The following is a 15,732-nucleotide window of genomic DNA, read 5'->3' as shown; positions in this document are numbered from 1 at the left end:
TTTTTTGCTTTATTTTCAAATTGAAGTTATTATAAGAGGCGTATTGGACAAATGTGCAGATTTAAGTTGACCTGCAAAAAACATTGTTACCCCATCCCCTACCGTAACCTATATGGCCTTATCTACTATTCTGTTGGTGCTGCTGCCGTTATTTATGTAATTATGTATGTACAACTATCACAACAATGAATAATGCCCTTACATTAGACTTTACTACCTTTTTAGTTTAAATCATCATCATAAATTTAACATTAAAAGAGAGTGTCATTAGAGTTTGAAATAAAAACCTTTCAGTCAGCTATAAAACAGTATAGTTTCTAGCCTGGATTTAAACATCATCAAAGTAGAGGCTTGCATTTTAACAGATTTGTAACTTGTAACTATTTAACCAATTTTCTTTAATACAGTTTTTTGTTTTGATATAACTGGAAAGCACTTTTGTCACCTTAAGTGTTGTGAAGAGCTCTGTAAGTAAAGATTAATGTATTGCTTTTTCTATGTTTCAGTTTTTGTATACATAATAACAAGTAAGCTTTAGAAAATTCAGTGGGGATGAATAATGATGTACTTTTCGATTCATTGGTCATGGGACTACACAAACCCTTTATGTGTTTACTGCTGTGTGATCTGAACTTGTGACGAGCCGGAGGAAGTAAACTTTGGTGTGTTTGGTAATTAGAATAGTTAGAAGAAGTTCCGTTATCTTATCTTATATATGTGTGTGTATGTGTCTGTGTATACACCCAGACTCGTCGACAGAAATTTGGGGGCCCGGGGCAAGAAGCCACACATGGGTCCCCCTCTAATATAAATTAAAAGAAAGACGGACAAATTCTGGGCTTGTAAAACCCTGTGACTCTGGACAACAGACCCCTTTGTCCTCCCCGTCCACTGGCCTGTATACACCAGTATGGATACATAGATCACTGCCAGTTGTGTAGAGTTAGAAAAAAAGTATTCAATTATTTATCTGTCTATTTCTAAGTCTATACCTTGTGACGTTTCTTGTAACGCTGACCTGCTTGGAGACTGCTTTTACAGATGCTTACTTTAGCTCCCTTCTATATTTAGACAAGACAATAGGATCATATCTATTTTGAGAAAAGCTTGGGTATATAGCTAACATCATTATCATGCCATTCAAAGCACTCACTGACCACTTCAGCCCTACAAGAGCAGCACTGTCATCAACAAACCTACTGCTCCCAGGGGAGGTGAAATGCATCATGGGAAAAATCTATTGAATGATTTTTAATAGTAGGGGATGGGCTGGATTTTAGCATGTGGCTCTGGCTAAAAATGATAGACAGTGGCTTTGTAGATACTGCTATTTACAGAGTGGAAAAAATACAGCTGACCTTGATCGGGATACATGAACTTTGGAGGGTCACCGTTTTATATACAAACAAATCCAACATATTTGTTAGGGAATGCCAATACAAATTTGACATTAATCTTATGGTCTAAATTAATTCATTTTAAGCTGACTACCATTATGTATTTGGGGTTGAAAATTAGCACAATTTTCTGATATTATTACCATAAATTCACTTTTTTATATGCTGAAACCAAAGACAATGAACTTTGTACCAGTTTTTGTTTCATGTGGATAGGCCCAGTAACTGCAGAGATATTAACTATAAACAAATTCAACAAAAGTGCAATTTTACAGTTACAAAATATTCTGACTTGTCAACCAGTAAGGTAGACTGTTGAATATGAACAAAACGGTACTGTCTATCTAAAAATGGTAGAACATGAACAAAACGAATCATGAGTTTCAGTTACCCATGTATTGGCAATGTTTTGATGACATTTCACCAGTCAGAAGATATACTATTTCCTATGACAACAGTCCTAATTTTTCACCATTCTAAAACCCATGGATAGGAAAACTGTTCTTATTTTTTCTAAACCATCTTTGCGGTGTTTTCGAGTGTAGCCATGCACAGCCAGGCAGAACCACAGGCTCTCTTGTCTGTGCCATATGGTAGGTGTCCTTGCATAGCAGCTTAAGGGACCCTTCCTCTGCGCGATGTAACTATTTTGTCCCGAAACCAGCATCCTCTTACATTGCCTTTATCCTTTCACCCCATCTCGCAATCTCCACTCACCCGTCATATCCCCCCAACAGAGCATCCTATACCAAGGATACACCCCTGTCCCTGTCCCTCCAAGCCCCTTAAACAATCTCCCCTCTACTACCCCCTTCTCCCCTGCTTCCAGATGTGGCTTAATTTACTGCGACTCTGCTAATTGCTGTAATTAAGGATTAATTACTGTTAATTACCACAGCATAAACTCGTCAGCAGTCAAAGAGCGGCGCCTTATGAAACGTGCCATGCTCCGGAACACACAGCGCGGGGGAGCGAGGGAGCAGCGGAGGAGCGGTGCAGGGCTGGACCTTGTGTTATATGGGATCGTCCCGGTGCAGTGGGGGCTCGTGTATAGGGCCAGGCTGCATGCTAACTGTCATGGACCATCGGCTGCCTCCTCCCCAGCCTCCCCCCAAAGCTTCACACATCACCTCCTCGCCAACTGTTGCACGGGACAACATCGCTGCTCCTGTCATCTGTCAGTGGCTCTATTAGGGGAAAGCATGTGTCAGAAATGGAATGATACTATTTGGTTATATAGAGGTTATTTTTGTGTATATTAAACATGGAGCGGGGTCTTTCTGTGTGTAGTTTGCATGGTGTCCTCTTTAGGCCTCCCATCAGCCTAAACCATGCACAAATGGGTACTATTTTTTCTACAAGGACAACAAAGTGTACCTTAAAGGTGCACTGCGTAACATTTCTAAAGGAGGCTCCACCACTTGCTTGTCTCCAGGGAAATGGTATTGCTTTGTCTAGAATGTTCCACAGTATACATTAAACTAACTATAACAAGGAACAAGGAAGACAAGCAGGGTACAGCATTACACTACATTACAATTCAGATCTGTGGAGAGTCACCCTTATTCACGGAAGGAATTACCGTAATTTCCAGACTGTTGAGCAGTATCAATTAAATTTTAAAAGAAAAAAAATGTACATACAGTATATAGGCTGCACTTTTTTAAGTAACTTGAGATATTTACACAGAAAGATGGTACACAGAAAGATTTTAAAATGTTTTAATTAAATACTGGTACATACTTTTTCCAAACAGAGCCTGTAATACAGCAGTAAAACGACAGTATTACAACAGGATTATCAGACTATGTCACTTCGCTCTGCTGCACATGTCTCCTGCAGAAAGAGCCGCTGTCCTGTCTGGTATCATGTCAGTGTCTTGTAGGACTTTATCAGATTTCAGGTACTCCCGGGAACTAGGCTAGTTGTATCAATCAGGTATGAGTGAATGTTCGGCCACTGAAGTTTGAGACGTTTCTTCCTGCATTTAACGCATATGGGACATTAAGATGTATCCCACTCACTAATGTTCATTTAGCATCCTGACTTATTTTATCACACGGCGATAAACTGGTTTAGTGCTCTAACAACAGCGCTAGCTGCACAGACAGTGACGCTTCATGCACTCAGGCTGCGCGCACATCCACTGTGTTGATAAACAAATAATTCATCCATGCATGTTTGCATCGCAAAGTGTGAGAAAAAAGTAGTGGCTTATAGCCCGAAAATTACAGTAATGTATTTTTGAGCAACAGAAACACCTGTAATGAATAAATGCTAGATGGATATGTTTAATGTCATACCATGGAACATTTCAGGCAAAGCAGTAACTTCTCCATGGAGACAAGCAGGTAGAGCACCCTCCACCAGAAAGGTTGCAGTGTGCTTGCCTGACAATGCCATCCTAATCACTTAATATCGACATTTCCTGTATATGTAATATACAAGGAACTGGAGAGATGGCACTGTCACGCAAGCGCTGTGCCCCTTTAACATTAATATTGCATGCATACTGTACATTATTTTCTTATTATTTGTTTGTTCTCAAAAAATGTTGAAATGATTGTGGACTTAGCTAAATGCAAACTCTTGTGATCTCCAGTCTACTTGACAGCATATTGTTTAATTGTAACAGTGGAATTAGGTCTCATTTGGCTGGGCTGTATTCATTATAGAATTCTTGCTGGTTCTTTTCCACATGAGCACTAAATGTCTCTCCACGCTGCCGGCTCATGACTTCTCCACTGCTCCACTGCCTTAGTGCACAGTGCTGGTGCCTGGAGCTAGGGACATTGTACAGGCGATGCAGGAGTTTCATTCAATCACAAAGATATATATTTTTAGGACACCTTAAGAAAGACTGACAACCAGGGGGCTAATGTATTGCCTATTTGCAATAATGAATTATTTTAATGAAGCTTTTGAAGCGGGGATTGCTGTGCGTTGGTGGCGGGGCGGTGTTCAGAATGGTCTTTTCCTCTAGCGCTGGCTTTGCCTCATTATCAGGCCAGACCCTCAGGCCGCAAACTGGCCTGCTTAAGCCTCCAATGATGACGATAATTACCGTTATTAGGAGTAGCTGCGGGGGGAACTTGTTCTGAAAAATACCAAGCTGAGTTCTTCTTGCCTGGGCTTTCTTTGCCACTGCCGCAAGAGAGAAGTCGCCAGTGGAGAGAGGAGAGAGAGGGAGGAGAGAGAGGGAGGAGAGGGAGGGGACGAGGGGAGCGGCCACCAAATCCGCCTAATGTGAAGCCTGTCAGCTCGTCTCCCACCAGCTGTCACCGCCCAAATGCACCCGGGTTCATTTTTTTAATTGACACCTCGCTTTCCTATTCCATTTCTATTTTTCGCCTTTCATTCTGCCTCCATCACTCTCCTCTCTGCTGGCTGAGCGGTCCACGTCACCCCCCTGTCCCTCCTGTGCTTCTTTGGTGTTTTTCCTTGTCCTTGGTGTACCCCCCTCTCCCTACAACACAGGTGCGCTCGTCCTCACGTGATATTTGGCTGATAAAACATAAAGCTGTTTTGGTGCAGTTTTATGGCTCTGCCCTTGTGTGCTGGGGCTGTACAGGGCCCATTATCCGCTGATGGAAGGAAACGTTTTGGGACACACAAAGTTTCCCCTGAGTTCAGATTCACGCAACAAATCAGGCTTTCTGCTGTCAGCTTGTTGCCTCTTATGGCCTTTTTAATTGTGCAAAGAAAAAACTAATACTATTATAATATTCTAATAAATTGATTCTGTAAAGTGTAAAAACATTGGTATATATGTTGTTTATATATCTAAGCAAGCAGTGCTGCCTGTATTGCGTTGATATATTAATGTAATCTTTTATGTTATTAACTAATTTGTGTATAAAAACATTAGTAGAATGGTTTTATAATTCCTCTTGTAGGTGCTTTTCTTTGTAGTGATGTGAGACTACACCAATATATTTTATAGTGCTGGTTTTATTGTGAGCTGTGATTAGCAATATCATAATGATGTCATTACAGTCCAAACTCCATTCAGCAGAAATGGCCACCTAAATTAAATAAGCATAATGCTGCTTGAGCATTGTTGGTAATGGTTATGGCTTTAGCTCTGCTGTTTGGGTCCTGAGCTGAGGCTGGTCTCACATGCAGATGAGTGCTGGGTGCCAGGCCTGTGAAGGCGCTGCTGGGAGGCGCTTGTATTAGTGATACTTGTCATGTCTGCTGTAAATCACACTGCTTTTTTCAGGTTCTAGGTTGTTGTTGTTTTGTGGGAGAATGCTGCGTGGCAGGGATGAATGGTGGTGATGTTACATTATCATGTGGCTGTCGCTTTCACTCGCGCTGACTGCTCCCTGACAGGCCCCCCAAACACACACACACACTCACACACACACATACTGCTGTCGGAGCGGCCCTGATTTATTAACTGCTGAAATCCTAGATGACGTGTGCCCACACAATCAATAGGGAGTGCAGCCGCTGCCTGGCCCTCTCAGGGGTCATGTGATGTGGACGCTAGCGACAGGAAGGACACACCACCGGGCTAGTGCTACTGCTGCTGCTGCACTGTGGATTGCATTACTGTATTGATGGGAAATGGATCCAGTCCAGCTCAGGCTGCGAGCTGCCAGTCAGAGGCAGGAGGGCTAAACTTTCATCATGGCTGTCAGGGATATCACCGCTGCCTTGTTTGTCCGTAAATCTTCCTAATTGTGACAGAATACTTCAACATCATTAATTAAACATGTTTTCATTTAAAGCACTCACAGGGCACCAGGCTGGGAGCTGGGGTAGTCTGCCAATGCGTGTTATGTGCCTATGCGCGCACACGCCTGGCTGCTTGCATTGTGTGTGCGTGCGTGTGTGCTCTTTGATTCCTCTTCGATGAGTGGGTGGCTTAATCGTCATGTTTATTTACACTCCTGTTGTCTGCAAACAGCAGGCGGCGGCTATGGGCATCAGCGGGCCCTTAAGGAAGCATCGCACAAAATTAATCTCCCCAATAAGCAAACAAAAGCATGTTCTTCGATTCCCATTCATTATTAAAGCTCCAGAAATTTTATTCATTTATTCTAGCCTTTTTGGACCACGTCTTGGTGATGGAATTATACAAGAACATGCACAAAGAGGCAAGAAGGAAGGAAGGATGGAGGAGGGAGGAAGCGACAAAGGGGGGAGAAGCGTCCTCTCATTGTTCAATTAAGTCTGTCAGTAATGATCAAGATGAGATGATGGCCGTCTTCCTTTTATAGATACTTATCTGTGAGCGTCTGTAAGGGAAGCCCGCCTGAACTCAAATGTTGCAACAATAGAACAGAGAAAGTGTGTTTTATCAAAGCTGGTGTTATGCTAGTGTGGGGAGATGAATAGTAATCGGAGGCACTTTGGGCTGTCAGGTGATTATGATAATGCATAGTCTTTGGTTGCAGAGTTCACAATGAGCGGTCGGACTGGCATTGAAGGTCCAATCGATTTCATTGCTATTACCGAACGCAAATAAATAAAGGCTGATGGCCACGGTTCGGGGTAATTATGCCACCAGTGAACTGAATTGTTAGATTTTCCTTATTAATTGTATTTATTTAATCCATTTCATGCTTTTAGTTGTGCACTCGGGGACTTGCCGCTAGATGAATAAATCAAGCTCGGGCTCATTAGACTTCTCCCTGTAGTTGGAACGTGCCACTATTTTGTCAGAATCATATTATCATTTTTCACTGGTGAAAGATAGATTCTTCCATGGTGCTGGGTGTAGTGTAGACGCCCATGCCCTCTAAATCCCTAACCCCCACCCGCTCCTCCTCCACCCCCCACGTGAACTCCTGACCTTTTCCAACCGTCTGATAGCCATTGACATTTGCCTCTCTTGAGCTGCGCTTGCTCACGTGTTGGGGTGGGTGGGTGGCTGGGGGGTGATGGGAATGGATGATGTTATTGCTGGAGGAGAGGAAGAAGAAGGAGGCAGAATAGAATGGAAAGGGAAAAAAAATATGGTGGACTATACAAGAATCCACCTGGACCTCAGCGGAAAGGTCGTGAGCTGGTGCGACCTTACATGGTCATCACGTATAAATTGTTGTCATAGTTACATATTTACATGGCACAATTGCATTAAGGATTTGTTAGTTACTCAAATGACGGAGCTTTGGTTTTGTCCTTGAAGACAGCGAATACATCTTAGACCTCCACCTGGCTTACTATCTCCAGCACCTTTGTACCAAGAGAGCCTTCTGGTGGTTGGAAAAGGCAGGGCAACCATAATGCCACTAGTCTTCACCAATAATATATATAGCCAATACACTGTTCCTTAATAACAATAATGCAAGATAACCCCAGGAAACCATTTTTAGATAGACAGTACCATTCAAAAGGCCTGAGCTGCAACAAATAAAAATCTAATTGAACCAATATTTAGATATGTAAGTTAGCCATTCAACTATTGACAACTCAAACCTTACTGCAAATTTATCCAACATCTTTCCACTTTTTACAAGGAAAACTTAGACACATTAAATATTGAGCCCCAAAATATATTGTCCCAGCGTTCATATACTGAAGTCGATACAGGATTTATCATGACAGACCTACGCATTGTTCCTTAAAATAAACTTAAAAACAGCTCGGATTTGATTAAGTGACAGTACGCCCACTTTTTGTTGACAGTGAATTACAGTGGGCTTGAAACCATGCTCTGTCAGGGCTGTCTTGGTGCCGATTGGACGTCATTTTGGGCATGATGAGAAGTGAGTGGTGGAGTGTGGATTGCCTGCGTTGCCTGTGGGCTGAGTGCGAGGCTGTGTGCGATTAAACCCTCTAAACATTACAGAAGCAGCTCTTTGTCAGGAGTAAAGGGATCCGGGGGCGCGCTAAATTAAGATGACAGGATTGTGAATATTTCTGCAGGGAGTAGTAGGCTATGCTGCTGTGTGGATTTGGAGAAACTTAGAGAGCAAGCTAAATTTGGAAGTTCCGATTTTTTGGTTGGAATGTCTGGCTGAGCTGCTGTTCGCTTTTGCAGCATTGGTTTCTATAGACATTAGGAAGACAGTAAACTGAAATATTGGGTTGACCTTAAAAAAACAACAAAAAACTCTATATTGTTAGCCTTTAGTCACACTCAATCAGTAACAAGCCATAGGGTGTTTCAGGGCTGTGTGCTCTGCATTGTTTACATGCTTTAAAGTTATATAATTTTTAGTTTGCTTAATTGACCGTGATAGCTGCTTAAAATAGACATTGAGAAGTATATAACTGATCACAGTAGGCAAGATCATCTGTTCATTTCATGTGTCCTCTATGAAATCCTGAAATACTAGATGTCTTTTGGGCTAGTATTCTTAATAGTATTTTTTTCCTCTGTCTGTTACAGTGCTCAGTATCCGCGGTGCCCAGGAGGAGGAGCCTCCAGACCCTCAGCTGATGCGATTGGACAACATGCTGCTGGCAGAGGGCGTGGCCGGCCCGGAGAAAGGGGGCGGGTCCGCAGCAGCAGCGGCGGCCGCAGCTGCCACCGGAGGAGTGGGCGCAGACAACTCAGCAGAGCACTCAGACTACAGGGCCAAGCTGTCGCAGATCCGGCAAATCTACCACACAGAGCTGGAGAAATATGAGCAGGTCTTCACTCATGTAAAATTTATTATTTTTACCTTTTAGACTCACAATATACTGTACATTTACAATGTTTAATGGAGTGCTATGATAATCATATTCTTTATGTTTACAAAACAGCATTGGTCAGCTCCAGAACACCACTGCATGTTTTCCAACATGATTTATAATAAGAAAATGTTTCTAATTAGTCATCATAGTATTCTAGTTATGATTCATTAACCGGCACCGAAACAATATAGATGTAGAAACCAGCCTAGATTACCTCTGTGATGAGAACCAAGCTTTGCTTGATGCTGATGCTAGAAATAAAAAATAATTCAAAATCAACACACATCTGAACTCACCTCCAGGCATGTTTTTGATTAGGGAACATAATGGCAAGGCTGTTAGAAGTAAACAATATATAATAAAGCATGTTTAAATTCTTATTTAGCATGCTACAAGGCTATTTACATAATTACTGGATTTTTTGATGAACCATCTTGACATAAATGCTTGTGACTCCTAAAATAGTTGCTTTCTTTGTAAACAAATATCTGGCCATGGTTGTTAAACTTCCCTTGCTCGTTTTATATCAAATCCTCTTAATAGGCTTTCAAAGGCCAACTCAACACAATCGTAGCTCCTATGCATGATACCATCTCCCGCTTGTGATCCGCCATTATCTCAGTCACACCTCGGCTCGTTCCCAAACACTGTAACGTCTTGTCATTCCGTCGGAAGTGGCGGCATTCTGGGTTTGTCATCCTCGGCGCGGGAAGGCCAGTCATCGCTAACTGTCAGCGTCAATACACACCTGAGCATTTGTGTGTCACTGCTCCGGCACACCTCGTCTATGAGTGAGTGAGTAGTGTCTGCCGCCAGTGTGTACAAGCAGAACGGCGGCGACGCTGCATCACTTTGACTGACGTAACCCTGGTGTTGACAAGCAACAGACACCTTGACTCTGAATGCAGTCATATCTGGTGACTGATTCAGACACAGGGAGAATGAGCTAGACTGAGAGATGGAGTGAAAAGACAGTTTAAACCTCTTGAACGTGAACGGGGCTGAAAGCTGCCTGTCATTTCAGATTTCTCTTCTCTTGTCACATTTTCGTTTCTATTGAAGAGCCGTCTTTAATATTCAGAGCACCGCGAGTCGTGCTGCCTCCTCTGTATGACACCAGCGCCATTTGTTTGGTGTCACACACGGCTGTCTCCTGCTACCATTTAGAAAGCGCAGATTGCTCACTGTGCTCCTGACTGGACCTAGGCCTAAAGCTCTTTAAATTGATTCTTCATCCATATCTAGTCACATTTATAGGTCATAGTAATGTGTTGTAATTGTTCAGAAATGATCAAATTGACATCACATGCTGCTAGAGAGAGTTGACTTTTCACTGTTAAAGGTGCTATATTACACAAAATTGACTCTTGTGAGCTTTTAGCCATGTTATAATGCTGTTACCTAAACTGTCAACATCTCCAAAGCTCAAAATGCTCTATTCCACCTTGTGATGTCATGAAGCAGTCGTTTTCAAGTTAACAGCTGCCGTTTACTTTTTGTTCACTAGAGATTAGAATTTCCAGGGCTCAAATTATCCAGATGATTCTAATGAAGGTGTGTGGTTTTTAAAAAGACAGTGGAGCACTCACTGTAGTACCACATGACATCAAAAGGTAGAACAGAATCTTTTCTGTTTGAGAGAAGAATTCAGCCTACATATGCAGGGTTTGTGTGTTAAACTTTTTGTGTGCTAAACTGTGAATGAAACAAAACACAACTCTAGGTATGTTTTTGACAAGGAAACAACATTATAATATAGATGAGAAAATAGCATAATATGGGCCCTTTAAATATGCACAGTTGAAGCTGCTCTATTGCTCTGCGACATTCTTAACTCCCATTTATCACTGATTACTGTCTTATGTAATAAAGCCTACAGGCCCAAAAATAAATCAACAAATATGCACAATCGTCTCCATTTAGAAACTAACCACAGCATAGAAAAGACTGAAAATGTGCCTTGTATTGTTTAAAATGCATGATGATAAGAACCAGTTTAAATCCATCAATTAAACTCTTGTTATTGACCTCATTAGCATTTTTTTTTTGCCATGAGATAACTAGTGCAAATACAGTGTGTTCTAGCTGCTTCTTCATAGAAAACCATTTAAAGGTCTTCTTTGTTGATATTTAATTGGGTTGGCTGAGCATGTGATTGGCCCAAAGCCTCCAGCATAGATGACATGTTGCGGTCTTGCTGTTCACAGATTCACAATTCACTTTCAAGAGAGAGAGAGAAAAAAATCACTCTCTCCATAATTTTGGTTATGGCGGTCCAGACCACTGCTTCTTTCTTAAAACTCTGTAATACTGTGAGTGTATAGCACCTACCAGACCAAGCCGACCGCTCGCCACAATCTAATTTCACCCCTTTGTTCTCGGCTGCGTGATAGTTATATTCCACGTGTGAGTCATGTCTATGTGTGCTTCCAGGCGTGCAATGAGTTCACCACCCATGTGATGAACCTGCTGAGGGAGCAGTCGCGCACTCGGCCCATCTCGCCCAAAGAGATCGAGCGCATGGTCAGCATCATCCACCGCAAGTTCAGCTCCATCCAGATGCAGCTGAAGCAGAGCACCTGCGAGGCCGTCATGATCCTGCGTTCACGCTTCCTCGACGCCAGGTTTGTGCAGTGGAACAACAAAAACAATGTTTGTGGGGTGATATATTGTCATCATATAGGAATCGTTTACATTAAACAATAACCTTTTCTTAATAAGAAGAGTAACTAAATAACTAACTTTTTATTAGAAGTTAAAGAAGCTAAATTGTCTTCCATATAAAGAGGATATCAAAATATATAAAATGTGATTATCAAGCAAACTTTTATAGTAAAAATGCCATAAAAAGAGCTCATTAAAAATGAAAATGGAAAAAAAAAGTTTCTACTTATGTCGTAAACTTCTAAATAAGGTCAAAAGTATTTATATAATATAATATTTCTGTAGTGATATGGGTTATTTTACAATAATTTCACATTTGGCTGATAATTAAATCTCAACTTTAAACTAAAGACACATTTCTGTCAGATTGACAAAATAGTGTATGTGTATTATTATTGAGATATTAGTTTTTTGTCAATTTCAACCACCTCTACACCTATGTGTATTTTAACGTAGTCCTTTCATATTTTGTGATATGTGAAGCACATTTCTAATGGATTACACATATGTGATATGGTATTTGTTATCAAGAGAATAAAAAAAATATATATGTAAAAAAATAATGAGATATTTATTTTTTAACAAAATTGTCCACCTTTAGGTCAGGACTTGACATTAATCCCAGCAAACGAGCCAAATGCTAGTATATTTCTTTGTCCAGACAGAATTCATGGTCTGGAAATGTAATGGTATTTTTCTAATTGTTATATTTTTCCAGGCGAAAGAGGAGAAACTTCAACAAACAGGCGACAGAGATCCTAAACGAGTACTTTTACTCCCACCTCAGTAACCCGTACCCCAGCGAGGAGGCCAAAGAGGAGTTGGCCAAGAAGTGCGGCATCACCGTCTCACAGGTATATAAGAGCTAACTTCCAAACTTTGTTTAACATTATCTTATCTTATTTCATTGTATTTGCATTGATGGCAGCTACTAAGATTTTCAGTAGTGTCTAACTATTTTCGCATGCACCTATTAGGTTTCCAGCCTTGCACAGATGAATTTAAATGCCAATATGATAAGATGATAAGAAAGGTTATCTGCACAAGAGAAATCATCTTTCAAACAGCAGATAAAGTCAGAATAGAGAACAGTCAGGGCATAATACTCCTCTACTCAAAATGCTAAACTAGTGTGTATACTTTTAATGCATAATATGTCTCCAAATAGAGAACTTGTGGTGTTTAATAGCTATGTGCAGTTGTCTTATATACTTGTATTTGTAACTTGTATTTTCCCAGGTATCCAACTGGTTTGGGAACAAGAGAATCCGATACAAGAAAAACATTGGCAAATTCCAAGAGGAGGCCAACATGTACGCAGCAAGGACCGCAGTGAACGCAACCAACGTGTCAGCTCACGGCAGCCAGGCCAACTCCCCCTCCACTCCCAATTCAGCAGGTGAGTCCCAGTCAGTGAATTGAAACCAAACTTCATAAATACTACTCCTAATATTATTATTATTACTACTACTACTACTTATACTGGTTTATGGGGCTCCAATTCAAGAACACATATGTTTGGAGCTCCTCACTGACTCCCAATCCCAACAGTATATTGCATATGGTAACTTGGGCAAACATGAAATAAATAGTGTTCTTTAGCCTTTACTCAAAAATGCGTCTGTTGTTCATTAAAGTCCTATTGTTTAACTTTTCAGCCAATAATTGACTAAGATAAAAGCTGTGAGAGGGCTTGCATCTCCATAAAACAAACTCTTCTTGGACTGGAGGAGGGCCTTTTGTTTGTTTGGTTATAATATTCCACAGTATGGCAGTATATCTCAATGGAGAAGTGCTCTTTCATGGAATCATGCAGGTGACATGCCTCCAGAAAGTTACACATTGGTGCTATAAATAAATTTTAAAAGGTAAATGTAATTCATTCCAACCATTAACCATTTCCAATACTCAGTAGGCCCGGTATTAAGAAAATGTATATTTAATGTATCTGTCTGAAAAGGTTGTTCAGAAATCTACCAAATAATTTTGGAGTTAGTTGCAACTTCAGTAAGTTCAGGGTCAGTAAGTCTTCACAATATAAACCTACACAGCATCAAGGATACCAATTTTAGTTGAGTGCACTGTACATTAGCACTATACTTTACAAATGGGATTTTGGGCTCCAACTCAAGAACTGTGTCTCTGGGGCTCGTCGGCGGCCCGTAATTTTCCTAACAGTAGCCTACATCTCTATTGGATTTCTTAGATATATTTTCCATTTTCCGTCTACCTCTCTCTCTTTCACTGGGTTATTGACCTTTTGCTCTTGCAGACGCTAATTTTTCCTGCCTCTTGTCCGGTTGACCTGGTGCATGCCATTAAGCAGGTCCGAGGCCAAGCCAAGTCTTTTGTCATATAGAGACTTCTTCAACTGTATTGGATTAGGAAGCGGGTGTTGAAATCAAGTTAACCATGCTGTTCTTTACATCTGGGGAGCTGCGGTACATTACAGGACAAAGACTATTCTTCGAGCCTTCCTGCAATCAATTATTGTTTGCTTACTGCTTTAACAAAACAATCCATAAGCGCTTTTTAACAGGGCTGTTTTATCATCTTGTATTGGCTGTTCCTATACCCTTTTCCACTGTAATGTACAAATGTAGTGAGCTAACCCCTTTGCTTTGCATGACTTTTCTAACTCTGTCCTCTCTCCTCTTCTCCTCCAAACCTCCATGTCTTTTCAGGTTCTGCTGGCTCTTTTAACATGTCAAACTCCGGAGATTTGTTCATGAGTGTGCAGTCCCTCAATGGGGACTCATACCAAGGGGGGCAAGTGGGGGCCAACATTCAATCCCAGGTACGAAAGCTTAGCCTGTGATATATATGATGTAAAATTGTCTTCAGCACCAACATACAAAATATGTAGTTTATTTTTATTCAGAAAATATTAACAAAAAGCTGCTTTAGATGATTATTAATCATACTGATTTTTATTTTTGCTCAGTTCTCATTCAGTCTATTTGTGCCTCACTTACCTCATGCTTTCCTAGCATCCTAATTATTCACTACAATGAGTTTATACGAGCTTTTCACAACTGTCAGTGACCAGAGCAGAGTTTTGCTCTGTCACTGTAATGACAGCAACAAGTAGCATGCTAATCGCGCACTTTCTGATTCTTGGACATTAATGAAACTGGTCATTATTAGATGCATATAGTACACAGCTGACTTATTTTGATACCAAGCCCTACTTTTCAATCAAAGATTTTTGCCAATATAGTGATCTTTAATAGTATGCCATCACTACAGGTGCAGTTTATGGTAAATTTACAAAAAGTCTGTCAATTATACCAAATACATGCTCATTTCTACTTGTATTCCCTTTTCAGGTTGTAGTTTTATGAATAAATAACAGTTACCGTCAGTGAATAAAAAGTCAATTGATGCAATTTCTCTCCATTTTTTCCAAATGTCACTCCTTACCAGGGGGCTCACTTTTCAGCCCACAGTGAGAACGCTTAGCCTAATATTCCCTGCATGTAATAATGTCTCTGCTCTGGTCAGTCTGGGAAGTACGATAAACAGAAGAAGTTGACCTCCGCAGTCACACAAAGGGTAAAGAGTGCCTTAAGCCTCCCATTTCCCCATTGTCAAATCCCTGAGTAGACGTCGGCGGACACTTTTGGAGCCGGTACAGCACTTATCAGCAGCGTGACGGGATTTCACATAGCCACTGGTGCCCCATACTCCTCTGACCTTGCCTCAGTGGACAGAGAGGGCCATAGCTGCGATATCGAGTGTTAAAACTCACACCAAACATTAAGAAATCATCTCCCGTGGTCATGTCCTCTGCTTTTGGCACCAGAGTCTTCCCGTCCACACCTCTTTCTATTCAGATCAGTTCTTCACAAACGCTTTAGGATGCTTCATGAATATGTAGCAGGGACGTTGCTTATAGGGGGAGAGACGGAGGTCCTCAGGGTTGGGCCTTAAATATTTAGACTTGTGTTGTTTCTGAAGGGTTAGTTTCTAAATGCGTGACCTCGCTGTGAATTTAAAAGAAGTGATTGTGTAGGTTTGAACTGCTGTAAAACAA

At 41.1% G+C, this 15,732-nt stretch overlaps 1 protein-coding gene across 8 annotated transcripts in view; it reads left to right on the top strand.

Annotated features, from left to right (window-relative positions):
• The window catches only part of pbx1a (pre-B-cell leukemia homeobox 1a), a 95,187-nt gene that overhangs the window by 74,184 nt on the left and 5,271 nt on the right, over positions 1–15,732 (top strand). For 5 of the 8 annotated variants that reach the window (XM_055151947.1, XM_055151946.1, XM_055151945.1 and 2 more), the window contains 5 exons: positions 8,743–8,999; positions 11,466–11,656; positions 12,415–12,550; positions 12,936–13,095; positions 14,381–14,493. In XM_055151947.1, coding sequence (XP_055007922.1) covers positions 8,743–8,999; positions 11,466–11,656; positions 12,415–12,550; positions 12,936–13,095; positions 14,381–14,493 — 857 coding nt within the window. The remainder of the gene's footprint in view (positions 1–8,742; positions 9,000–11,465; positions 11,657–12,414; positions 12,551–12,935; positions 13,096–14,380; positions 14,494–15,732) is intronic. The other 3 variants (XM_020921854.2, XM_020921872.2, XM_055151949.1) reach the window with 3 other exon arrangements.

This window comes from Boleophthalmus pectinirostris, unplaced genomic scaffold (genome assembly GCF_026225935.1).
Source record: "Boleophthalmus pectinirostris isolate CB_2022bp ecotype Guang Dong unplaced genomic scaffold, ASM2622593v1 HiC_scaffold_16, whole genome shotgun sequence".
Taxonomy (NCBI): Eukaryota; Metazoa; Chordata; class Actinopteri; order Gobiiformes; family Gobiidae; genus Boleophthalmus; species Boleophthalmus pectinirostris.
The sequence above is the reverse complement of the archived record's forward strand: the minus strand, read 5'-3'. Positions and strand labels throughout refer to the sequence as shown.